This window comes from Myotis nattereri (genome assembly GCF_964212035.1).
Source record: "Myotis nattereri genome assembly, chromosome: 6".
In the NCBI taxonomy this organism is placed as follows: Eukaryota; Metazoa; Chordata; class Mammalia; order Chiroptera; family Vespertilionidae; genus Myotis; species Myotis nattereri.
In genome coordinates, this window is record NC_138081.1 from 62616890 (window position 1) to 62643869 (window position 26980).

At 43.0% G+C, this 26980-nt stretch overlaps 1 protein-coding gene across 1 annotated transcript in view; it reads left to right on the forward strand.

Annotated features, from left to right (window-relative positions):
* The window catches only part of LOC308520851 (uncharacterized protein), a gene marked incomplete at both ends in the record, with an annotated part of 135138 nt that overhangs the window by 19136 nt on the left and 89022 nt on the right, over positions 1-26980 (forward strand). The window contains 8 exon segments of the mRNA XM_081093562.1: positions 4545-4657; positions 5245-5417; positions 5648-5838; positions 16268-16301; positions 16304-16459; positions 18243-18370; positions 25252-25452; positions 26650-26771. Coding sequence (XP_080949688.1) covers positions 4545-4657; positions 5245-5417; positions 5648-5838; positions 16268-16301; positions 16304-16459; positions 18243-18370; positions 25252-25452; positions 26650-26771 — 1118 coding nt within the window.

Sequence of the window (26980 nt, forward strand, 5' to 3'; positions counted from 1 at the left end):
GGGAAGAACACCCCAAGAGGTGAAGTGCCCTTCTTGTCACATCATATCAGGGGCAGATGCTATCAACATGACATCTCTGGGGATGTTAATCTTGATCACGTGGTTGCCAGTTTTATCCACTGTAGAGTTACTATTTTTCTCTTCAAGTAGTTTTTTTTTAATTAATTTTAAAATACAGAAGTAATAAATAAATGTCAAATAATTTTTCTCCATATAAAAATTGACATCTCTGAAAAGTTAATGCTTTAACTTTAATGGGGACTCAAATATTGGTCCCCATTCCACTTCCTCAGAGGTAAACATTGTTATTGCTCCCAGCCTTTTCAATACATTTACATTCATACATATGTCCCCACAAAAAAATAGAGAGAGAGTATGCCCTGGCTGGTGTTGCTCACTGGTAGAACATCAGCCTGTGCTCTGAAGGGTCATGGGTTCGATTCCCAGTCAAGGGCACATACCTGGGTTGCAGGTTCACTCAGGGGAGCGTGTGGGAGGCAACCAGTCAATGTGTCTCTCTCACATGGATGTTTTCTCTTTCTCTCTCTGTGATACATATATCACAGTCCAGTTTCTATATTAGCCATCTGTCATACCCTATGGATTTCTTTCTGTAACTTGCTTTTTTCACCCAACAATAGGTTTTGGAGACCTGTCTCTCCTGTTCTCTTTAAATGCTGCATTATATTTTGTTGTATTCCGCAGATCACATATTGGCTCCCTATGGATCCTTGTTGCCATTTTCCCCCTTGTTAGAAACCCTGCCTGCTACTAGTAAACTTTCTTATACCTGCCTCCTTGTGCAATGTGTGTTTTATTAGAACAAATATTTAGAAATGGATTTTCTGGTTCACAGAATGTGCACATTCAAAATGTTTATAGGTCCTGTCAATGTGGTATACCATGTTCCCCAACCAGCAACTTATGAGGGAACCTGTTTTCCACGTCCATTTTAACACAATGTTTATCTAAACATTAATAATGTTTGTAATGTTTTTATCATAGTTTGCACTGGCCATTACTTACCATTTGCATCCAAGACTGGCCACTCTTTTCTTCAATCACAGTTCTAATTCCAGACTTGTGTAAAAATCTGATCTGGGTTTGGATGATGAAGAAAAAACTGTCAAGTTTACTTATAATTGTGAATTGAAAATAATGTGTAACTAGAAAGAGAGAATTCTGGTCCAAATGAACTGCACTTTTTGGATATTCTTGAGGGAAGGGGGAAAGGTAAGTAAAATAATTTAATTATAGTCCTGACCAGAAGATATGGCCCAGCTAGCCCTGTGAATCCTTCCAGAACTGTAATTCTGTTATATCGGGTTACTAGTGTCCAGTGTCATTCACCAAGAAAACACAGTTTACTAAAATCTTTATCTAGTGTACAAACATTAAGTGCTACTATTGACCATTGTATTTCTAAAGATATGGTTTAAAATGGTGCTTTTTCTTTAACTTTATAGAGCAGTGAAGTGGCAGAAAATACTACACCCTTTGCCTCTTCTTTTGCTTTTTCTCACTGGCCACACCAAGGAGGGAAGTGGTGACAGCCATTTCCCCATCTCTGCTATGCTCCCCTCCACCTCCAGAGACAATGTGATGTCATGGGTAAGTGATGTGCTCTCACAGAAGTGGTGTTGTCTATAGGAGCTCCAATGTTCAAGAAGTTCAGGGAAACACAAAACAACCTTTTCCTGGTTTCCCTCATCAAATTTAATAGAACATTTAAAAACAAACACCCATTTCTTAATGACAATAGTGCTATGTATTTATCATAGTAAATTTGTGAAATATAGAAAAGTTAAAGAAAGAAAATAAAAATCACCCATTATTTTATCACTTAAATATAACCACGGTGTTAACAGTTGGTGTATGTCCTTCTAGTCTTTTTATTCTGTGGATATACACAAGTAAGCTGCAGAGAGGTTGAGGAGAGGAATACAGAATAGAATTACTTTCCCTCTTATTATTTCTTCCACTCCATGACCACTGCCAATTTCCCAGAAGAAAATGAGATTTGCAATCAGTGGCAATCTCAGAACTGTCAACATATGTGAACTCAACCATGCTGACAAATACCCAGTTATGAGATGGAGCAGATGTCGAAGGATTTACCTCCCCAGGAAGACAGGATGAGCACAGGTGGTGTTGACGTTCTGTTTCTGGTCAGCCGTGCCGCCAATCTGCACTGTGGTCCAGTTCTCTTAGGGGAATACACTCATGGACTTTGGCCCTTCCTAAGCAGTTTCCTTCTGTGGGCTGTAGTTGGTTCTGTTTTCCTGGAAGATGCTGGCCTTACTCACCCTAGCCTGTTGTGCCCCCTTCCTCTCTTCCTGGCAATCTGCTGGCCCAGCAGTACTTTTGTGGTTTGTTCAGTCTTTCCTTCAAGTTCTTTCACTGCAATTTATGTCACTTTCTGTTCTTTCCTATATAATTCTGGGTAATTTTAGGAACAGCTGAAAATGTCACAGTGCCATCAGAGAAAGGCTGCGGCTCTGAGCGGGCCCTCTGGAGCCGCACACATTGGGCAATGCCGAACTGCAACACCAGAGTGCCATAGGCTGGGAGTCAAAGGGCTTCCCTAGAGCGCCTCTCACCCCAAATTCTGGGTCAAATAGCAACTGTCAGAGTTCATCTCCCTTCATGGAGTGTGTACTTTCCTACAGATTAAAAAAATACACAACGGACATTCTCTTTATTTTGGGATAATGATCCTGTGTTTCTGTATTAAGGAACCGGGGTGTACCACAGCACCTTCCAAGGTCTTTTCCGGTCCTAGGGTTGTGGGACGTTTACACAGACATACACTGACGTGTACACTAACCCGGAACAGACAGGGCCTTCTACCCACAGGCAGAGTGGGAAGCCATTTAATGGCACCCGGTTAGACAGTGTTCTCTCTCCCCTGCTCTTGCTAATATCCCTGTCCAAAATGTTCTTCCCACTGCCTGTCATAAGACTGGTAGTTTATCTTTAGAATATTGGGATTGTGTTATTTAAGATTAGGTTGGCTGTTGGTCATAGTTAGACACAAAATAACAGGAGATTAAAGGCTATGAAAATTTCTTACCCTCCCTCAAGTTAACATGCAGGAGTAGGCAGTACAGAGCTGGTGTGATGACTTTGCTCCGTGGGGTCCTCAGGGACCCATGCTCCTTCTGTCCCGGAGTTCCAACTAATGCACCTCCCATACTCAAGATCAACCCCTGGTCTGAGACGACGCTTCAGCTGTCACGTTCATGTGCTGGGCAGCAGGATGGAGACGAGGGGTGGGGAAGCTGCCGCTTCAGGGAAATGCCCAGAAGCTGCCATGTGGAATTTTCACGTTCATTCCATTGGCCAGCACTTAGTCACACAGCTACACCTAGCTGCAAGAGAGGCTTGGAAATGTCATCTTCATCTGGGTGGCCGTGTGCCAAGATAGATATCACATTACTGTGGGAAAAGAGGACAATGGATCTTGGGGAACAATCAGTAGTTTCTACCGTTGTTGGAATTTTAAGAACCCAAAATTAGAATGTAAGTAACCCAAAGGGCAGGGGGTGGGTGGGGGCTTCCAACCTCAGCCATTGCCACTCAATGTTCTCAAGGGGATCGGTGTCACTATGAAAGATCATGGCTTCTGGGAATGGGGATTGTGTCCAGAGACCGGCAGAGAGGGCCACTAAGAAAGGGGCTGCTCAGAGGGCCAGGGGCAGGAGCATACACCAATATCACCCTCTTCCCAGTTTTCCTAGAGGCCCTGGGTGCATGACCTCATCCTTCTCGACATCAGGAAAGAGGAATGTGGAAATAAGTGTATAGGGACTCTTTCCCCCTCCCCGCATGGGAGTCTGTGCTGTGAGATTCTTTCCCCTTCCCCGCATGGGAGTCTGTACCTGTTCTTCAATAAATTTCCACCTTTGCTATTTAAAAAAAAAGAAAAGAAATAAGAGTACACCATGAATTCTGTGATAGATCTTTCAGGGCTGGCTGACTGCTGGAACCCATGGGCAGGAGAGAACCCATGAGCACCTATAAGGTGCCAGGCACTAAGCTTTTATCCATCCTGTCATTTACTTCTCATAGCAACTTATTTTCCATTATCATGCCATCTTACAAATGCAAAAATAGGATGAAGACTTTAAGTGGTTAAATCATACACTAGCTAAAAAGTAGAAGGAGGAGTTTAATCCACTGATGTCTCTTAGCCTGGATCAAGTCTGGATTAGAGGCTCAAGGTTCCAAACATCTACTAGAGAAGTGTATCAACTCATCATAATCATGTAGGTTTACATGAAAAAGGGGGGTAAGGATGGCTGGTATTTAAAAGCTGTGAATAGTTTTGTAAAACAAAGACTAAATAATACTAAAATAGTGATCCCTAATGTATTTTAGAAATAGATTTTCATGTCAGGTTGAAATGGATCAAAATGCTTTCCCAGTTTTCATCTAAATGTGTCTTGGGTCATCAGACTTAATTTCGTGATGACTTAACTCTGAATTTGTTAATAATATTGCAAGTGTTTTTATAATCCAACTAATGCCACTTTTTCTGACAGAATGAAAACATGAAGAAAGATGACCTTTCCATGGAACAGAATGAAAATCGCCCATCGCAAATAAGTCTCCATCAGTGGGCTGGGGAGCCTGTCAAGCAGGAAACAGAGACTGGGTAAAGCTAAACCATTTCATTGTTGACTCACGGAGATGGGTTAACACTGCGGGGAACACGGAGTGACCGACTGATGTGGAGGTTATATGTTAACGCTAAAATATTTGAAGCTGAAATAAAAACAAGACTGTGAAAGCAGGTAAACTGCTAAATTAGTGTTTCACTTTTAACAAGAGGGATTGCTAAGAGAAATGTCTTTTTATATTTATACATATAAAGTAATTACTTTATCTTCAGTGCAATTTTTATTTTTTTTAATATATTTTATTGAATTTTTACAGAGAAGAAGGGAGAGGGATAGAGAGTTAGAAACATCGATGAGAGAGATCGATCAGCTGCCTCCTGCATGCCCCCCAGTAGGGATGTGCCCGCAACCAAGGTACATGCCCTTGATCGGAATCGAACCCGGGACCCTTCAGTCCTCAGGCCGACGCTCTAGCCACTGAGCCAAACCGGTTCGGCTGGTGCAATTTTTAAAGAGTGGCTTTTATGAAACTCCCTTAAGTTAAGTAAAGTGACTTCAATTTGGTGTATATGAATTTTCCAGACCACTTTGAGATTAATTCCATATTTCTTGCCTGCTACAGGTACAACTACGCAAGGGCCCTGCTCCTGCTGGGCCTGGATGATGGGACTGGGCCTAGTGATGAGGATCCTGTCCTAAGGAGAGGGGCCTACCTGTCCTTTCTGTACCTGCGCCACCTGCGAATCAGGGAGCTGCAGGTCCGAGGACGCTGGTTTCAGGCGTCTGAAATGCTTGGTTGTCTGGAAGTGGGGCTTTCCTTCTGTTCCAGGAGCAACACATTTTTACACTTTGTTCTTTGTTCTGATTTGTCCATGCAATCGGGCCTTTCTGGGGGTGGCGTGTTCCTTTTTCAGCAGTAGGATGGACCTGCCCACCTCCAGGGCCCCATTCGAAGTTTTGCTCTAGGCGTGGCCAGCGAAGGGCCAAGTCCTGAGGCTGTTCTCTGTTTCAGCGCATCTGCTTAGGAATTCTGAACTACTTCCGATCTGTGGAGCGGACGCTGACGATCAACACTTCAGGCCCTACCTTGGTCGCAGGGAGCCTGGTCCCCACCATAGAAGAGAGTTCCTGGGTAAATACGGCAAAAGGAGGATCGGGCACCTTGCAAGGCCTGGGAGCTCACCACTATGTCCACAGGACACCTGCCGAGCACAAGGTAAGGTGTTCTGCTACAATTTTTTCTTTCTCCATTATCCTGTCTCCCAAGCCCTCTTCTTCCAGGCACCTGCAATCAGTTAACTTGATGGAGTAACAGGTGGGGGTGTCTTATGGAAAGGATTTTTTTTTAAAATGTGGTGAAAAGGGAAATGGCTTTTTAACCGCAATAAAATGCTGGGTCCACTGGAGAGCAGGACACAGGCGGAGAGCACTCTAAAAGCAGCCCCGGCGGGCACGATGCAAAGGAAGACCTTTCAGCTGCTGGTGTGTGGACTCTATGGTAGAGAACACGAGGGGCCCTTTCTGTTACCCTTGCCCGAAAGCCACACGTCCTTACAGAGCAGCCCTTGTAAGGCCCTCCCTGGCATTGCGAGGAGTACCTTTTTGCCTAGTGCCTGTTTTCCAAGCCCTACATGAAAAAAGTAGATTAAAACACCAAGGTAGAAAATTTTTTGAAAGAGCTGAACAATAAAGAATCTCTTATTCCTCCAAAAACCCATTTGCCTCTTGGTGCTTTTACTCTCCCTTGAGTGTATTTTACATTGTCTACAAAGTTCATATTAAATCCCTTCCTTTGGGAGCAAAGTTGAAAATGCCTGTTTTCTTGGACTATTGTAGATACTCTTGCATTACTTTCATCTCAATCTCCAGAAAGTTTCTTCTTGAAGGTAGGATTAAATATGAATTTTACCTTCTTAAAGATACTAGGTTGACAAATGTGGAAAATTAAATCTAGCTACCAAACGAAGTCATGTTCTAAGCTTGTATGAACCCTGACTTATACTTGACATGTCTGTAAGGGTGTGAAATCTTATGATCCCCTGTCATTAATATACAGAGTCTACGGTAGCACTTCCAAAAGAAATACAACACAAGCCACACATATAATTTAAAATTTTCTAGTAGACCCATTAAGAAGTATAAATAGACATGAAATTAATTTTATTTTTTAAAATGAAATTAATTTCAATATAATGTATTTAACCCACTGTATCAAAAATAGTATCACCTTAACATATAATCAATATAAAGAAGTTATTGATAAGATATACATTTTTTTGTACTAAGTCTTCAAAATCTGGTGTGTACCTTATATGTATAGCACATCTCAACACAGACAAGCCACATTTGGAGTGCTCAATAGCCACATGTGGTTAGAGGCTATTATATGGAACAGTTCAGCTCTAGATATTGAAAAAACATTTTCTTAAAAAAAAAAAAAAAAGAAAGAAAACATTTTTTTTTTCATCCAGTCACCTACAGTCCAACTCATTATTTAGGAGAGTTCTCTTTTTGGTCTCCTTTGCTAACAAATACCCCTGTCCCAGCCCCCTCACCATACACAGGCTTCACTTCATAGAAATGAAGGAGAAGAGGGGAGACAAATCCTATCCTGCCCCGTTGACTGTAGGAGGAGCTTCTCAAGGGTAATGCAGTATTTCTTTCCTGTGCTGTCATAAACGTTAGAAACAACCGCGTCCATAGAAGCTGCCAGCAGCTACTATTTTAGCATGAGAATCTCAAGGAAGTAACCTTTACGGGGTCTTCAATAGGGTCATGTGGTTTGGTTACATTCCGTGTGTGGCCTTGTCAGCTTTTAAACGAGAATGTCCAGCTCTAACTATGTGATTCTTCCCCATGTAGGGGATGGGAGGCACAGATGCTAATTTGTTGGGTTGGCCTCACCAGGCCCAGGGCCAAGGCTACTGGGAGAAAATCATTGGGCCCACCAGCCTGGGGAGCTGACATTTATTCATCCACTCCTTTATTCATTCCACAAATGTTCTGACCAATTAAAATACTAGGCATAGGGGATACAGCAGTAAACAAAACTAGCACAAATCCCTGCCATTATGGGACTATTGAGTGGAAAGAGACAGACATTAAATAAATAATATACAAAATGTCAGATGGCTTGGCACCAAAGCTTCCCAGACATCCTGGCCCCTTACAATTGGATGAGGCCTTGTGGTGAGCCTTGGCCAGGGAGCTGTAAGCAGTAATGACGTGTCATTTCCAGTCCAGAGCATTTAGGAACTGGTTTATGACCCTAGCTCTATTCCCCTGCTGCAGCCAATGGAATGCATGTTTCAGACTACAAAATAAAACCATCCTGATCCCTGGATCACTGCTGGAATATACCTGTCTAAAAGCAACTAGTTCTGCAGTAGGATTTGCATGAGTGAGAAATTAAATTTAATTGTAGGCTATTGAGCTTTGGGGTTACTTATCAGAGAATAACTTAGCCTTTCTGGACTAACAAAAATGGTGTTAGGTGCTACAGAAAAAAAAATTGATAAGAAAAGGGGGATAGAGAGTGGGGGAGGTTGGTGATGGGCTGTTCCAGTTATAAGTAGGGTGATCATGGAAGGTCTTCTTGAGAAGGTATTATTTGAGTAAAGACCTGAAAGAAATCAGGAAGCAAACCACGTGGCTAACTGGAATAAGAGTGCCAGGTAGAGGGGAGGACAGTGCAGAGGCCCTGAGGCAGGCAGTGTCTGGCAGTGTTGCAGAAACAGCGAGGAGTTAAGAGCAGTAGAGTGCATGAGGCAGAAATTGGCAGGAAATAGGGTTAGAAAGATTGGAGTGGTGGGGAACAAGTTATGGACCACTGTGAGGACTTTGACTTTAACTTTGAATGAGAAGTGGAGCCCTTTGTGAGTTTTGAGTAGAAGAGGGATGTGCCTTCACTTACATTTTTAAAAAATATATTTTTATTGATTTCAGAGAGGAAGGAAGAGGGAGAAAGAGATAGAAACATCAATAATGAGAGATAATAATTGATCGCTGCCTCCTGCACATGCACCACACTGGGGATCAAGTCCACAACCTGAGCATGTGCCCTGACCGGGAATCAAACCAAGACCTCCTGGTTCCTAGGTCGACACTCAACCACTAAGCCACACCAGCTGGGCTTGACTTACATTTTAACATTCATGCTACTGTATTGGGAATAGACTGACAGTACTTTAGAGTGGAAGCAGAGACTAGTTAGAAGGTTATTACATTTATCAAACTAGATACAGCCCTGACCGATTTGGCTCAGTGGATAGAGTGTCGGCCTGCGGACTGAAGGGTCCCAGGTTCGATTCCGGTCAAGGGCATGTACCTTGGTTGCAGGCACAGCCCCAGTAGGGCGTGTGCAGGAGGCAGCTGATCAATGTTTCTAACTCTCTATCCCTCTCCCTTCTTCTCTGTAAAAAATCAATAAAATGTTTAAAAAAAAAAAACTAGAGACAGTGTCTGAGAAGACAGCATGGGGAGAAATTGTCAGATTCTGGATATATTTGAAGGTACAGCCAGCATGATTTCCAGGAAGGAGTGGAATGGGAGAGAAAAATAGAAGTCAAAATTGATTCAAAAGTTTTGGCCTGAGCATCTGAAAGTTTGGAGTTGCCCCCATCTGAGATGTGGTTAGAGGAGGTTTGTTGGAAATACCAGGATCTCAGTTTAGGACATGAAAATTCTTAGATGCTGCAGGCAGCAAAAGGATGTATAGTAAGTTCTCACTTATCATCCTCATTAGGTTTTATGACTTTAAGTGAAACTATCCTATATAATAAAAGGCTAATAGGCAAATTGTCTGTTCGACCAGGAGTTTGACCAGGGGCAGGGCCAGCTGGCCAACAGTCTGCAGTCCTTCCCCCTAGCCAGCCCCACCCCTGATCGCCCCCCCATTGGTGGTGGGGCCAACCCTCCAACCACCTGCATCCCCTCTCCCAACCCAGCCCGATTGGCCATGATAGAGGCCGGCTGGCCAGACTCCACCCATGATTGAATTCGTGCACTGGGCCTCTAGTGTATAATGAAACTAGTTTACCACAGGCTAATTGACAAAAACAAGAGTTAAATTAAGAATCTCATCAATGTTATAACAAAAGGATGTCAATTGAAGACCTGCTGTATATATTTTTCACTTACTAGGTATCTGATTAATGTTTGTTGGACATTAACAGACTGGTTGAGAGCTCACAAAAAGACAATATACATAAAAGTGTCTTGTCAAGTATATCATGCTGTTCAAATGAAAAACAATTCGTTATGATAATATCATACTCTGCAAGTAATAAAAGTTTTTTTAAGTATTTGAGATTATAGCCAATGGATTGAGTCATTCACTTAACAATTTTTTATGAAATTCTTAGATTATTATTAGCTGAAATTAATGCAAAGATGATTTAGAAAAAGCTAGTCAGAGAAATAGTGTCTACATTATCAGAAGCTAAAATTCATATTAACAAGTGATGACAGCAACCAATAGAGTGAAAAGAATGAATGATGGGCCACCGATTTTCCTATAGTAACTGTACTCAAATAGTTATCTTGGCATCCGTTATTTTGCAGACTTACAACCATATGAATCATTCCAAAGACCAGATTACTTTTTGCCCAAACAGGTAATTATTGTCTTCCCCTTCCTGCCACTCCTCTAAGCATAATATTGAAGAATCAATTTTCTTGACCACTAAAACTTTATAAGAAGGGTCCTTCACATGGCCAAGGAAGAAATTAAAATTAAAAGGAAATATGATAACAACTGAGTCATAACCCTGTACGAAATAATTTGGCCATCTGGTCTTCAAGGTGTCTCTCCACTGGACATAAGCATACATTTAAAAGACAGGAACTGCGAGAGGGAAGGAGAAGAAACCTGCATGTCCATAAAGGGCTTGAGCAATGAGATGGGGTGGGGAGAGTGGAAAAGGAGACCATTTAAATAGATGATGGCATTATAGTCAGTGTTTTAACACGCTTTGCTTTTCATCTGCTTCAGTACTTAATACAGTAGTCATTTCTTTACATCTTATGAAATTTCCCTGTACAAGAATTTGGGAAAGGTCTTTTCCAGTAAAGTGGATAAAGGAGAGCTCATTTTGCATAACAGATGATAGGTGCTAAATGCCAACAGAAGCCAACATGCTAGTTTATAAATCTAAACAAGTTGTTTAATTTTTTGTATGTGGCATGTCATTTCTCAGCATTTTTTCTATTTTCATTGGTGCCTATCATTCTATAAAAAACAGAACTTTGACTTTTGGAACTCTTAGCCAAAGTAAGTTCCTAATTTTTAAAGTTTTATATCTAAAGACTAGCCAAAAGCAAAGTAAACAAAAATAACAACCTACTAGAGAAATGCTTAACTATGAAATATCCTTTTAATGGAACACGAACCACAGCTATTATTTAGAAATGCTCATCCTTTTACTTATTAAAAAACTTCTAAGTTTCTGCTTGAATAATTAAGAACCTATAATTGAATGGGCAGCTCATTAAAGAGTAGTCTTCAGGGAAATGAAGTATGTCATTATCTGGTGTACTTATAACAGCACATTAAATCTAATTATAGTAGCACGGGACTGAATGGACCCCTAGAGTACCCCTCACCCACCTTTCTGATATTGACAATTAACTATCCATGCTGATAATATTCTTCCCTGAATATGAAGGTTGCAGAGAAGTTCCCGTAGTTATACAATAGGCAATGCCACATATACAAACCAATTGACAGGTCTATTCAGAGATAGGATATGACTGCTTATTAAAATTTGTAAATCAATGGATTGCACCCAACAATCAATTACTTAACTTAGCAAACATTTTATGTTATAAGAATGAATAGATGGGGGGTAAAATTTGGGGGGTAAAATATTGGGAACCGTTGGTTCCATAGCTAAAATGACTCATAAATAACAACTTAGAAAATCAGAATATATATGTCATATATATTAGCAAGTGTTGGAGAGGTTGTGGAGAAATTGGAACCCTTGTGTACTATTGGTGGGAATGTAAAATGGTGTAGTCATTGATGTAAAAGAATATGGTGATTCCTCAAAAGCGTAAAAATAGAATTACCATATGATCCAGAAATTCTACTTCTGAGTATATATCCAAAAGAATTGAAAGCATGATCTCAAAGAAATATTTGTACCCCTCTGTTTATAGAGCATTATTCACAATAGCCAAAAGATGGAAGCAACCCTAGTGTCCACTGAGGGATGAACAAATATCATATATATACACACAATGGAACGTCATTCAACCTTGAAAAGAAAGGAAAATCTAATACATGCACAACATGGACGAACCTTGAGAACATTATGCTAAGTGAAATAAGCCAGTCACAAGATGACAAACACTATATGATTCCACTTACAGGTGGTATCTGGAGTCATCTAGCTGAGATGCTGAGTAGCATGGTGGTCCCAGGGTTGGGGAAGGCAAAGGGGGAGTTATTATTTAATGGGGCAGAGTTTCAGTTCTGTAAGATAAAAAGAGTTCTGGCGATGGATGGTGGTGATGGGTGCATAACAATGTGAATGTACTTAATGCCACCCTAACTGTACACCTAAAAGTGGCTCAGATGGTAAATATGTTATGTGTATTTTATCATTTAGAAAAAATATATATATATGTTTTTAAAGTAGGCCAAATGTTTTTAACCTTTTCTTTATTATTGCTGCCCCCCTAAGAACTCTTTTTAGATACTTTTCCCTGATGATCCTTTTCCAAAGAAATATTAATAGCAGAGATATGCCATATATGTGTACAGTATGTATGCCTATGTTTTATACATTAAAAAAGTAAGATTTTTTTGCCTCCCAGGAACTACTTTCCACCCTCATTGAGAATGCATGCATTAGTATGTAATGACATGAGATGAGAGTCTATAAGGACAAAACACAGTATTTCTGACTGGTATATGTGAGAATAAACAGTCATCTTTTCTGTCAAAGAACAGTTAAGGCAGCTGCCAGTTTGGCTCATGTGACTTGGCGGCCGCCATGTTAGCCACATGACTTGCAGCTCCCCTGGGGGCCACCATCTTGAAAAGACAAAGGCCGCCCTTTGAATTAGCCAATCGGGAAAGGCTGTGCGCCTGAGCTCCAATCAAGAGTGAGGGACAGGTCACGTGCGTCAGGGTTAAAAGGCCGAGCAGACCTCCTGCTCAGTGTGCATGTGCTCCCAGACCATGTGCTGCGCACCCTCCTGCAGGAGGAAAGATACTTGCCCTGCTGTCTGGCTCCTGAGTATGTTTTGTGTTCTACCAGGACCCCTGAATTTGGGAGCTCGCCTTATTTCTTACAGTATATATTAAAAGTACAAGTTGGGATCATGAGGTGATAAATTAAAAGAAGTCTATATGCAAAAAGTATCAAAAACCATTCATCTATTCATCCATTCTCTTATTTACTTACTAGAGGCCCAATACACGAAATTCGTGCAAGAGCCTTGGCCCTGGCCCCCACCCGCTGCGGCTTTGTCTGGAAGGAAGGATGTCCAGAAGGACATCTGGTTTAATTAGCATATTACGCTTTTATTATATAGATTTTCTAAGCAATCATTATGTGTTAGGCCCTGTGCCAAACACTAAGGATACAATAATAAACAAAATTAAACATGTTCCTTAACCTCATAGTACTTATAATTCAGTGGGTGAGACAAATATTAGTGAAAAGTCACACAAATAAATGTAAAACAGCAACCTCAGTAAATGCCTCAAAAGAGTGATAACTTGGTGCTGAGGAAGCCAGGAGGAGGTCCCTGTGAAGTGATGATGAGCTGAGGTTGGAAGATGAAGGCTTTAACCAGGAAAATGGGGAGGGAGATCTTTCCATGGATAGGGATAGGCTGTGCAAAGGACCTATGGCCAAAGGGAGGGAGTATGGCACCCAACAGAACCCAAAAGAAGACATGAGTGGCTGGGACACCGCGATCCATGTGGAAAATAAAGCAAAATGAAACTAGCCCAAATGTCAATAGTTCCTCAACCTCGTCACCATTGACATTTTGGGCTTGATAACTCTTTGTTATGGGAGGTTGTCCTAAATATTCTAGGGTGTTTAGTGGCATTCCTGGCCTCTAACCACTAGATATCAGTAGTACTTCACCTCAAGTGTGACAGCCAAAAATGTCTCCAGACATGGTCAAATGTCCTCTGGGGAGCAAAATCACATTTGGCTGAGAACCCCTGGAGAGAAATAGACTATGTAGGGCCTGTTCAGATGTTTTGCTTTGTTCTGTGGGCAATGGGATACCTTTTAGGGATATTAAAAGGAAGGAGGACAGTTAAAACTGCATTTCTCAAAGATCCTCTGCCAGCAGTGAGTACAATGGAGGGGAGGGAAAGCCAGAGGAATGTGGATAGAACAATTAGAAGCTAAACCAGTTTAGACGCTCCTAAACTAATCCTGGTGAAAGATAATAACAGCTTGGACAGGGTGGTGGGCGGTGGGATTGAGAGAAGTAGATGGATTTGAGAGATAGGAAGTAAAATCAACAGAACTTGGCACTAAATTGGACATGCAGGGTGAGGCAGAAAGACACATCAGGAGTGATTCACGCAAGAGGAAGTGGATGGGTGGTGCTGCTTACGAAAATGGGGATGCTGGAGATGGCCTAGGTTGGTGGAAGAAGATCACACAATTTGATCATGTTAAATTTGAGGGGCCTTTGAGATGCCCAGGAACAGATGCCAAATAAGTAATTGGATATGTGGGTCTGGAGCTCTAGAAAGTCTGGATTGGAAATATAAATTGGGGAGCAAATGTCTAGGGAAGGTTATCTCAGCTGTCAAAGTGTAATGTCTCTTGAGGAAGGAATATGGGAGGAAAAGATGAGGTCCTAGGACTAGGGCTTGAGTATGGCCGCTATTTAATGACATGATAGAGAAAAATACACCTCAAGCACCAGAGAAGGGACGGCTGGAAAATTGGCGAGATCAAGGAAAATGTGAAGTCCTGGGAGGCCAGGAAGAGGGTGAGTCAAGAAGCGGGAAGTGCTAAATTGTGTCAGATGCTCCTGAGAGATTATGTAAGTTAAGAAGGAAGCCTGCTGGATGTGCAAAAAAAGTCATTGTTGGTCGTGGTAAAAGGGGTTTGGGTGGCTTGATGGAGATAGGCCCCAGATGGGAATGGGGGAGGAGTAGAAGGTAAGGGAATGGAGACAGTGAGTATAGAGAACATCTTAGGAGGTTGGACCATGAGGAGGAAAGTCATAAGATGGAACCTGGGGAAGGATGTGAGGGTTTAAAATGAGAGGGACATGAGCATGTCAATTGGAAAATATCTGGTTGAGTGGAGTTGGATATCCAAGAAGGAGAAGGGATGCTTCAGAGGGGGGAGGGCTGGGAAGAGAAAGACCTTGGAGAAGGGGAGGAGAATCGTCCACTATAGTGCAGGAAGAAGCAGGAGAGGAGGGTGTGAATGTACTGTGTGTGTGTGTGTGTGTGTGTGTGTGTGTGTGTGTGTAGAGGTGGAGGGGCTTCTGCTGGGATTTAGGGAGGCTGGGCATGGGGGAGAGGAGTGAATTCAGAGGCTTGAGAAGAATGGAGAAGTTTGAAGTTATGAGATTATCATTAGAATGAATCTCAGAAAGCAACAGGTTCTCAGTCATCTAAGAAAAATAAAATTATGATGGGAATCCTCAAATTACTTATAATGTTAGTTTCCTAAGGCCACCATAACAATGCACTACAAAGTGTGTAGCTCACAACAACCGGGAGAGAAATTTACTCCCTCACAGTTCTAGAGGTGACAAGCCTCAAGTCACCAGGGTCAGCCCCTGAGGAGGCCCAGGAGAAGTTCCTTCCGTGACTCTTCTGGCTCCTGGGAGTTGCCAGCACTCCTTGGGGGTCCCTTGGCATTCCATGGCCTGTAGATGCATCACTAAAACCTCTGCCTCTGTCTTCATGTGGCTTTTCTCCTATGCAGTTGTCTCCAAAGTTTTGTCCTTTTATAAGGACACCAGTCATTGGATGAGGGCGCATCCTAATCCAGTATGACCTCGTCTTAACTTGTGTACATCTGTACGTCTTAACTTGTGTACATCTCTACTTCCAAATAAGGTGACATTCACAGGTTTCAGATAGACATGTATTTTGGGGGGACACTATTCAATCCAGTGTATTACTAAGGCATGAGATTATTTTAATGCATTTTAGAAGTATTTAGAAGATGAAAACAAAGATATCTTTAGCAGCGAACATTTATAGGTCTCACGTGCCTCCTAGGCACAGGGTCACATACTCCTGACAACAACTGTTGTGGTGTCTCTACTGTTCCCACGTTACGGATGAGGAAACAGAGGCTCAGGGCAGATGAATGACGTAATCAAGGTGAGATCCTGGCATTGTGGACTCGGGCATTGTGACTTCAGAGACCACCTTCAAAGCTCGGTTGGCTCTGTTGCCTTTTCCCAGGGAATCCTAAATTAATCAGAACACTTCCTCAGCTATTTATCTACGTCAGAAACTTCCCTTTTCCGCCAACATACTTTGCTAATATCTTTTCCTCTACATACAGCTCTTGATTCTTCAGCATGTCTATAGCTCTGTGCATGGGAGAAGAAGCCTACTGTTTGCCATTTGGGCTGGAAAAACACAGCTCTCCCTTTTCCACTAACTTCCAGGCTTGGCTTTGTTTACGCAGGTCCATGGCACCCAATTCATGGAGTTCTCAGAGGTGGGAACCAGGATGACTACTATAGCACCGAAGCTGGCTACGTCCACACCCAGGACCAGCAAGGGGTGCATGTCGTGTATGACGAGGCCTTGAGTGACCTGAAGGAACTAGAGGCAGAACTGCTGCTGGTGGCCAGCCATTACATTGAGAAAGAAAAAGGTCAGAAATCAGATTTTAAAAAATCAACCAAACAAACAAACAAAAAACACTAAGGGGCTTAATGTAACAACCCCCATCTCAAAATATAAATGCAATAATTTAATAAGCACATACACCTTCCCAACACACACCCGCATTAGAAAAGGTAGGGCTCTGTGTCAGCCTAAGTGCCCCTTTTGTTGGAGACTGACTACTCTCTCAGGGTTTGGTTATAATTCTTACTGTTGGTTAGACACGTTGCCCAGTGACATTTCCGCATCACCCAGTGGGTGCAGAGAATGTCATGCAGGGCCCTGAGGGAAGCAAAGGAAGCCATGAAATCAATTTTTTTTTTCTAAGTAACAAAAAAATGTGATTGGCCTTGGGAAACTGCAGTTAGAAGCAGGGACATCCCTGGGTTCATAACAGAAAACCACTAGATGCGAGGAGATCTGGCTCAGAAGATGCCAGACAAGTCCCAGAGGGAGAAACCGTCACTCAGGGTAATTGAATAACGGTTAGTCTGTATTCGCTCTTCCTTCTGGCACTACTCAAATGTATCCAATTTTAGAATAGGCGCGGTAAGAATATTTCTTTTGAAATAATATGACAGCATTAGCATTACATTGGCAAAGAACTTAAGAGTTTCTAGATATATTGCAATACCTAAAGGAAAGATAGCAAGGGTTTATGCTATTTTGTAATATATTAGACTATAATTAAAGACCATTCATATTCACATTGTTATAAAATCCTGCTTGAGGACTGTTTGACAATTAACCTTTCAGATCCTAGGCAGAATTAATTCACTATTGGCTTGAACTCTCTGTCCTATCTTTGCCACCGACCATCTGGGATCTGACTCGTGAAGCAGCAATGGCATCCACCATTCCAGGGCATTCGATTTCAGCTCTTAACCTTTATCTTTACTGGTTATCCTACATATGAATGCATCACTTTTGTCGATAATAATTTATAATACCATGCAACTATTTCCAGCTGCTAAGAATTTAATTGGATTGAAACACGTAGTAGTCATTTAGCTCCATGAAAATCTTTTAGCTGAACTAATTGGTATACAGTCATTCATGGTGATGATTTCCATGATTTTCCAACTGCTGCTAGGAAAACTCCTGATCAAAGCCTTTCTCTTGTGTTCAGTAGCCATCATAATCCTGATAGCTATTGAATTCAAACTTTAGCCCCTGAAAAGCTCTTACTGTTAAATATTTCATTCTGAAATCAATCACTTAAAAATTTAAAACAATAATAATGCTGATAATGAAAACAAACATTAATATATTGGACAAATATTTCTGCTGAATAATGACAATGATTGCATTTATTTATATAGGTTAGTGATTAATGTAATTAAATAATATCTTAGAAACTTCTCTGAAAATTTTGACTTGGCTAACATCAATTGAAGTAGCAGGTGGAACTGGGTTTGTTTTTAAACCACCAGGAACCTGGTTTTAGAAAAGAAAAACATTATGTTTTGCCTTTAAATTGCGGGTTTGAGAATATTTTAGTAAAGGTTTTTGTTAATTGAATTTGGTTGTATTTCCAAAATTAGTCTTTAAAACTGCAATTGGAAAGGCAAAACAAGAATCCCTGTTGACTAAGTCAACAAGTATGAACTTTGGGCTTTGTCTTTGCTGATGGTTCCTTAATGATTTAGAGACCAGTTGCCATTCCGTTTTTTTTCCTAAAACGGAGCTGATAATCCGAGGGCGCATTTCTAATAGGAACAGCTTCGTGGAGAGAGGTCTGGTTCTGGTCATTGTCATCACTTCTCTTCCAGGTCACAAAGAGGGCAGCAAGTCAAATGCTGGCCAGGTCTGGGGATGGGCCCATGAAGGAGTGGACAGATTTGCTGTGCTGTGTGACCTGTGGACTTGGGAGGCAGCCCTTCTAGAAAACAAGCGCCAGGTATTCTTGCCTAGAAAACAAACTTTGGTTAAATAAACATTCTTACAAAACTCAATACTTTTAAAAACTCAGTGGGTCTTTTCTGACAGCTCCCTTTTAAGTGAGAGTGAGAAATGACTCCATGCATATTCCTTGTCCCGTCAGGACAGCCCTCAGTCTACTAAACACAGACAGACTGACGACCTTTTGGGGCCTGCAGAAGTGTATGCCCCATGTGGGTGCATGAGAGCAGGGGGTAAGGCGTGCCGAGTGCAACAAGTTACAGGGTAAATTTAACGCAATAAGACAGTGAGTTACTAAGTCACCATCCTGTCGTTAATGGTTCATATCCCAGTAATAAATGACAAACTGCTCCTTAGCGTGTGTTGTTGCCCTTTTGATAATCTCTAACTGTTGGGAGTTTATTCATCAAACATTAAGTATTGACTCTGCACCAGGTACTGCTCCAGGCACTGGGAACATATAGGCACAAGAGAATATTTATAAGGAATTTGTAGCCTGTAAACATTGATCTGATCTCTAAGCAATATTATAACCCAGCAGCACATGCAAGAGCCTTGGGGGCCCCAGTGGAGGGGGGCTCTGCCCTGGGGGGGGGGCTGCCAGAGTAAAGGAAATGGTCCCAAGTCTTCCCAGGGGAATAGGTGTTTAACGTGGTTACTAATAGGTGCGTACGGTATTGTCAGTCAGAGAAGGAAATATCTGTAAGCAGAGGAAACAGCATTCGCAATGTTGGGGCGGTCTCACATGGGGGGGGGGTGTCTGGAGAGGGGCAGGAAGACTGCTCTGGCTCGGAGGCAAAGGGGTGCTGGGAAACAAGGTGAGCCTGTGTTTTGGGTGCAGCCTGGGAAGGGCCTGCTGATCCACGCTTCATTTAGAGTTTATCTTATAAGCAGGGAAAGCCGTCGGTGAGTTTCAGCAGGGGAGAAACACGGTCACAGCTTTGTTTTCATGTGGTAGCAGTGTGGTGTCCGTGCGGAGGATGGCGCAGTGGAAAGCGCCTGGGGAAAGAAGTGCAGGTATTGCAACATGTACCTGGGTGTCAGGAGGGGGACCCACGCCGCCGAGGGTGTAGCCGTGGGGCTAGGAAGGAGGAGCAGGCTGAGAGCTCGTTGGGGAAGTGGAGAGGGCAGTGGGTGCTGGAGGGAGAGTAAGGATGGGACTGAAATGACCTCCTCAGGGTCGGGGAGGCGGCTATCAACTGGCACAGCCGCAGCGGGGCCCGTTGGGGGGAATAACACTGAGTCTGGGGTGCAAGGCCTGTGGGAGACTGTTCTGAAGCCGGGCGTGGATGTTGGTGGGTGCTTGTCGTCTTGAAACTCAGGAGCAGGTCTGAGCTGAGGTAGGAACGTGGAAGTTGGACCACAGTAATGAGTCGAAATGACTAGAAAAAGCCAGAGATGTCTGAAGTGGGCCCCTGGGTCACCCCTTCAAGGGTAAAGTCATGGCATAAGAATCCATGAGAGGAACCAGGAGTAGCCGAAGAGACTGGAGAGAAATGGAAGGAATCGTGTTATGAAAGTCAACGGGAAAGATGTGTCTTAATTAGGAGAAGATAGCCACTAGTGTGGAGTGCAGTGAAACATCAGAAAGACGGCTCCTAAAGCCAGGCGGCGGGCCAGCCATAGGAGGTCATGGCCAGCTCGGCAGGCTCTCTGAAGATTTACGGGGTGGGAGCCAGGATACAGTATGATGTGGTCAGACAGGGGAAGGGGAAATGTTTTCTTGGAATTGTTTTTCTGGTATTAGATGGTTTACCATTTCATCTACTCTCCGGTGTGTTACTCATGGAGATGTAGGTCACCCAATTAAAAACAACAAAACTGGCTGAGCTTAAAGGGTGCAAACCCTGGGCTTTGAACGCGGTTCCTCTTTCTGAAGATAACTGGCCTTTAGAGTTTGCATCTGCAACCTTGATCAGCCAGTTAGAACCATAAGATCAACTGAGTAAATGAGGGATTTGGGCTCAGAGTATAGTAACCGGAAAGGCCGCATTAATTGTAAATAAGACAGACTCCTCAAACTCGACAAGTGTATTCATCCAGACAGGAGTTTTAAAGAAACCATTTTAACTTAAAACAATCACTGCTAATTCCTTTCTACCCTGGGAATAAGTTCCCCGTAGAAACTGAGCTGTCTGTGCCAAAACTGTAACACGGGGCCTTCTAAGTCAGAAATCCTGTCGAAAGAGCCTATTTTGAATGGATAAACCGGACTTTTATCTGGAGTGTGGTTGGTTTTCCCCAGCATTGGTTCTGCTGCCAAGTTTCCTCAGCTGGTTTTGATTGTTAAATTACTGGAATCACTAGAATGTTAAGAATTGCTCGAACACATTGGGTTGTCTTAAATTTTTAAAGTGACCATATTATGTATAAATGCTCATAACATCAGAGCTGGTGTGAATTTAGGTTGATTAAGGGACTCTTAGAGGAGCCAGATATCCGAAGTGCCAGCTCCTGAGTGATACTTGTACCAACTGCTAATTCTCTCCACAGCCACCAGAGGACACATTTTCAGTTGAATTTGTGTTTGGAGCACTTTAAAAAAAATCTGTTGACAGGCTGCATCTAGCATTGGTTTTCTGTTTTGCACTTTCATTTGACCTGAAATACTAATATTTAATTTTTTTTTAAATCCCAGAAATAGAGAAAAGTTTGAGTTAAAAATAATATAGCCCTGGCCGGTTTGACTCAGTGGATAGAGCGCAGACTGGAGGGTCTTGGGTTCAATTCCCAGCAGGAGCACATACCTGAGGTGCAGGCTCAACCCCCAGCCCGGGCCAGGGTACATGAGGGAGGCAACCAATCAACGTGTCTCTCTCACATCAGTGTTTCTCACTCACTCTGTCTCTCCCCCTCCCTTCCCCTCTCTCTAAAAAAAATCAATGGAAACATATCCCTGAGGTGAGGATTAACAAATAATAATAAATAATAACAAATAATAATAATATAAACAAAGTAAGTTTTGAGATGATTCATTTTGGCTATTTTTCTATTTTCTCCAATATTCTATGCCTACCACCAGTGTGTACCTGAGAGTTGGCCTTTGACACACACGGGTGACATTTGAGAAGCTAGGAAGACTTCTTAGACAAATACCAGCCAAGAGTTTAAATGGAAGTGGGCCAGTTAGCAAACAGGTAATGAAGAGAACCTGTGAGGTGGAAAGATCACCGTCCTACCCCTGGGGAAAAAATTCATGATAAAATTATGCAAGCATCCATCCGAGAACATCTCGAGATTGGAGCCAAAGCTTGAGAAGGCCTTGCCAGTTTAAAAAGAGCGCCATGTGCTCCTTCTCAACAACTAGGGTTGCAGGGAAAATATGACACTATTTGGGACGTACTTAACTTAAAAAATATTCATTGTTTATCAGAAATTAAAATTTAACTAGATCACCTGCATCCTTATTTGCTAAATCTGTCAATCCTATTAGCAACAAAAGTAAGTGTGGCCATTTAGTTCCGGCCTCTGCAACCTGGTATCACCAGATTTGGAATCACTGGCAAGAAGGAGGGAGGCAAAGGGGAAGGGGAGATATAGGGAACATCTGCAATAGAGTCAACAATAAAAAAATAAATAAATATAAAAGAGCCCTCCCCTTAAACTTCTCCTGCCAAATTACCAAACAATAGGGCTCTTTGAACACAAACAGGTGAGGGCAATACAAATGCAACAAACTAGCTCCTGGGATTGCCCTGGCCCAGCAAAATGGTTCAAGTTAGTCCAGAATGATTTAGAGAAGTAATTGTTTCATTCCTACTCTCCCCCTAGACCTGTGGTTGGAAAACTGCGGCTCAGGAGCCACATACGGCTCTTTGGCCCCTTGAGTGTGGCTCCTCCTAAGCCTTAGGAGTACCCTAATTAAGTTAATAACAATGCACCTACCTATATACTTTCAGTTTAAAAAATTTGGCTCTCCAAAGAGATTTCAATCATTGTACTGTTGATACTTGGCTCTGTTGACTAAAGAGTTTGCTGACCACTGCCCTAGACTATTCCAGGTGGTACCCTTCTTACACCAACTAGTCACTCCTTCTGCTTTGTCTTCTGCTACTTAATAATTGAAAGTTACTCTAGCCGAACCGGTTTGGCTCAGTGGATAGAGCGTCGGCCTGCGGACTGAAGGGTCCCAGGTTCGATTCCGGTCGGGGGCATGTACCTTGGTTGCGGGCACATCCCCACTGGGGGGGCGTGCAGGAGGCAGCTGATCCATCTCTCTCATGGATGTTTCTGACTCTCTATCCCTCTCCCTTCTTCTCTGTAAAAAAAGTCGATAAAAATATATTAAAAAAGAAAAGAAAAGAAAGAAAGAAAGTTACCCCAGAGGAGAACTCTGGGGACAAAACGAGATCATTTAGCTCTCCCTGCAGGGCCAGGGCATCTCCACCTTCTGTCATTTCAACTCTGAGATCTTGGAGTGTCTATGGAGCATTCTGTCCTGAGCTTTTGGCCTCCTTTGGTTGACCCAAAGTCCCTTAGGCCAATGTTTCCCAAAGGAGTGCTTGCAAAACTATATGCTAAATAAAGTGCCCCAGGCTATCCCTCCTTGAGCCTTAGCATTGAGACCCTCAGGTACTGAACGTCTATCAAAAAGGCATTGATTCCTACTCTCCTATTAATCTTCAAATGTTCACCTCCCTTGGGAGCCTCAGAAGCCAGGATTGGCACAATGGAGACATTCCTGCACCGTGGTCCCGTTATCTCCCATTTGCCTTCTGTGCTGTTGCCGCCTGTGTTCAAGTAGTGCTAACACCTTCTCTGTTCTTTGGTTTTGCATTCTTAGCTATGGGGGCCACACCATGAGAGGGGCTCTTTATCTCCTTTTAGGAAATGCCTTCATTTTTTAAGAAGAGGGCTGACTTCAAGCCTGAAACCACCAGGAAAACCAGCACCCAGGGAAACAAAGCCTATCTTTCTCCACTGCATCTCCCAGTGTGCAGGCTGCCGGGCTGGTAGAAACTGTAGCCTCAGCAGTTCCCTCCTTGCTGGCCATTCAGTGCCTACCCTGGGCCAGTCTGTGTCTTTGGTGATAGTGCTACCACAGGAGCCGAGACCTCAGGAGAGGGAACCTCCCTGAGAGGAGCTAGTCCCAGAAGTCTTTCCGAAGGGACAGCTGGAGCGGAAACTCTGGAGGAGGATATGTTGGATTCGTGTGGCAGAGGAAAGGAATCGTTCCATTTTAAGACCAGTGGGGATGATAGTTCGGAAGCTTCCAGTCCGAGCCAATTTACCCATCAAGCCATATAGACTGGGTGTTTAGGACCTAATTGCTTTTCAGGGAACATTGCAAATGTTTGAGATCTGAGAAAAAACACACAATAGCACATACATTACTCCAAAGTAAGAAAAGAAAATACAAAATAGACGTCAATAAATGCTTCATTACATGTCTGTAAAATGTAGGAACGTGGTCAACTGAGCACTCATGAACTTCTCATTACATCTGAAAACACTTGATGGGTCAGACTTTCTCACTTCATAAGAATCCCCAGGTACATACTGTCCGGAAATCATAGCCAGTCATTAATTAAATGTGTTGCTCATGGCCAAATATTTTGAAGAGCAAAATAATACATGCCACTTAACATTTTTACAGAAAAAAAATGTTATGGGGATGTGAGGACATTTTAAAATATTTAATATATTTAATATGTTGTTATAATGTGAGACAAGGTCTCTAAAAGTGAGAGTGTCTAAGGCCAATGAAAGTTTTAAAACGACTCTAAAATAATAAGTACATTGTTCAGAGCTGCTTCCTTACCTTGCCCTTAGGTTCCTGTTTTGGATTCCAGCCCAGTGAACTCTGAAGAGCTTTTGCTGATTAGCACCATGACTGATCACACACAAATAGAATTTACACACAGAACAGAAATTCCTTAAGCTCACAGACAAATGTAAAAGCGAAATCAAGAGTATCTGGCCTGGCTGGCATGGCTTAGTGGTTGAGCATCGACCTATGAACCAGGAAGTCACAGTTCCATTCCTGGTTAGGGCACATGCCCAGGTTTTGGGCTCCATCCCCAGTGTGGGGAGTGCAGGAAGCAGCCATTCAATGATTCTCTCTCATCATTGATGTTTCTATCTCTCTCTCCCTCTCCCTTTCTTTCTGAAATCAATAAAAATCTAATTTAAAAAAATAGAGCATCTGAATTCCCATAGGAAGAACACCCTTCAACCGTGCGTGTGTGGGAGCTCTCTTTGGTTTCTAGGGGAGGCTGTGACTCCACCAGGAAAGGAGTTAGCTCCCTGGATGGCTTTGAGAGTTCTGTACCCGGGCCCCTCCTGGTGCAGCCCAGTCTGGGAGAAATGTCTTTGCATTTGGGGGCACTTTCACCCTCAGCCTTCCATTCTACCACACCCCCATCATTCCTACATAGGTGAACATTGGGAAGACCATTAAAGAGAAGGAGTCAGAAATGGGGCTGAGGATGTAGAACTGGGGAGGAGGCTGCCTGCCTACATACATTTGGTGATGGAGTGAAAGGGGGCGAGGAATGGGTCTGTGAAGAAAGGTGTGGAAGATAAATATATTTAATCACCTCTAATAATTATAAGCTCCAATCACAGTGCATTCAGGGTCACTTCCCCCCTCCCTCCGCCGCCCCCCCCCCTTTTATCTGGGGAGAGCAGGGGAAAGGGGACAGAGGCAAAGCGAGTATTCTTTCCCTTGCCCTCCCTGACCTCCCTGTGGGTTTACTAATTGCCCTGAATTGCATGGGTCTGCAGCTGCCTGCACCAGCCCTGTACCCAGAGGTTCAGCACTGTCTCTCTCCTGCGGGTGCCCAGGGTCTTTCCAATGCATGGAGTGCTGGTGCCTCGCCTCTCCTTGCTGGGCCCCAGGACTGCCTGCTGTTCCCTGACTATCAACCTTATTTGCAGCTTCTCGACTGTTACTTTGAAGCCTACCAGCACACGCTGGACCCCGAGGAGAGGTTTGCCTTAGCACAAGTGATCACTGACATCATGTACAGGGGCCCCAGGTTTGATCTCAGCCACCCTTACTTCATTAAGGCCTACCGAGATGAATGCACCTGCCTGAGGCTTCACCAGCAGCTACTGAGGGGCATCCTCAACCAGCACGTGAGTACAGCATCCTTAAAAACATTACCCTGCCCTGGCCGGGTGGCTCGGTTGGTTGGAGCATGGCCAATGCACCAAGGGGTCACGGGTTCGATTCCTAGTCAGGGTATATACCCAGGTTGCCAAGTCAATCCCTGGTCGGGGTACATACGGGAGGCAACTAACTGATGTTTCTCTCTCCCTATCCCTTCCTCTCTCTCTAAAATCAATTTAAAAGTAACAAAAATTAAAATATTACATGTGAGAAGGGGATGGAAAACAGGGCCAGAACTGAAGATAGTGCTTTCCTTTCACTGTGGGCCCAGAATCTGGGTTTTCTAGGGCAGCATGTGCAGCATGTTTATTTGTAAGCTTATTTGCATTGTTGAATTCCAAGCATAGCTACAGTCTTTTTAAAAAAAAAAAAAAAAATTTTTTTTTATTGATTCCAGAGAGAGGAAGGGAGAGGGAGAGAGAGACAGAAACATCAACAATGAGAGAGAATCATTGATTGGCTGCCTCCTGGAGGCCCCCTACTGGGGATTGAGCCTGCAACCCAGGCATGTGCCCTTGACCGGAATCAAACCTGCGACCCTTTAATCCACAGGCCAACACTCTATCCACTAAGCCAAACCAGCTAGGGCATAGCTACCACCTTAAAGGGAGGTTCCCAACCCTAATTACATTTAGTAGTCCACAAAGAATGGAAAACCTGTTTTCATTAGATGATAGAGTTTATTGGTAATGAAAGAAGGACTAAACATACCCCTGTACAAGGCATTGATGTATACAACCGGGTTTATTATTTTTAATGGTGTGACTATTTTTAGGACTAAAGGGAACAATTACAGTGTATGGCGTCTGGGGGGAAGCTAGTGGCAGGAAGTAGAGGGAGGTAAAGATTGCTCCAGTCCATTTACCTTAGGCCTAGTTAGACTTTTCTCCTTGCACTCAATTATTTGACAAAAAGAAGTTTTCTTGTGCTTCTTAAGATTGTCGGGAGCTGGTTGTCTTTGCTTCTCCTGGCTGACCCTGGGCTCAGACTGAGAGACCAGCATGTTCCTATATGAGTGGATCCTCCAAATTCTGTCTGAGTGAAAATTGGTCAAATAACGAAGAGATGCAAAGGGCTGATGTTTTTCTCATGCCAAGGCTCAGAACTCACATCCATGGGAAAGTTTAACTTTTCTAATTTCAACATCTATGCGATATTTCTAGATAGAGCGGCAGCGGGAATATGTCCAGAGGCTTTGGCAAGAAGGCCGTCCCGATGAGAGCAATAACTTTGGACTTCCCCTTAACATAATTTGCAAACAACTTATTTCCATCAACAATAGCTGGTGAGCTGGTGTTGTCTTTCGACATTTGACTTTTAATCCCCTAGATAAGTTAAGGGTACGATGTTAAGTCTGAACACGATTGCACAAAGCGCCTCTCAAGTATCTGGGGAGATGAGAGACTGTCTATAAAAGCCGCAGAAGAGGGACTCCCTCGCACCCTCGGTATCACTTGCTTTAAGTAATAAAGAATAGGAGGCTCAAATTTAAAC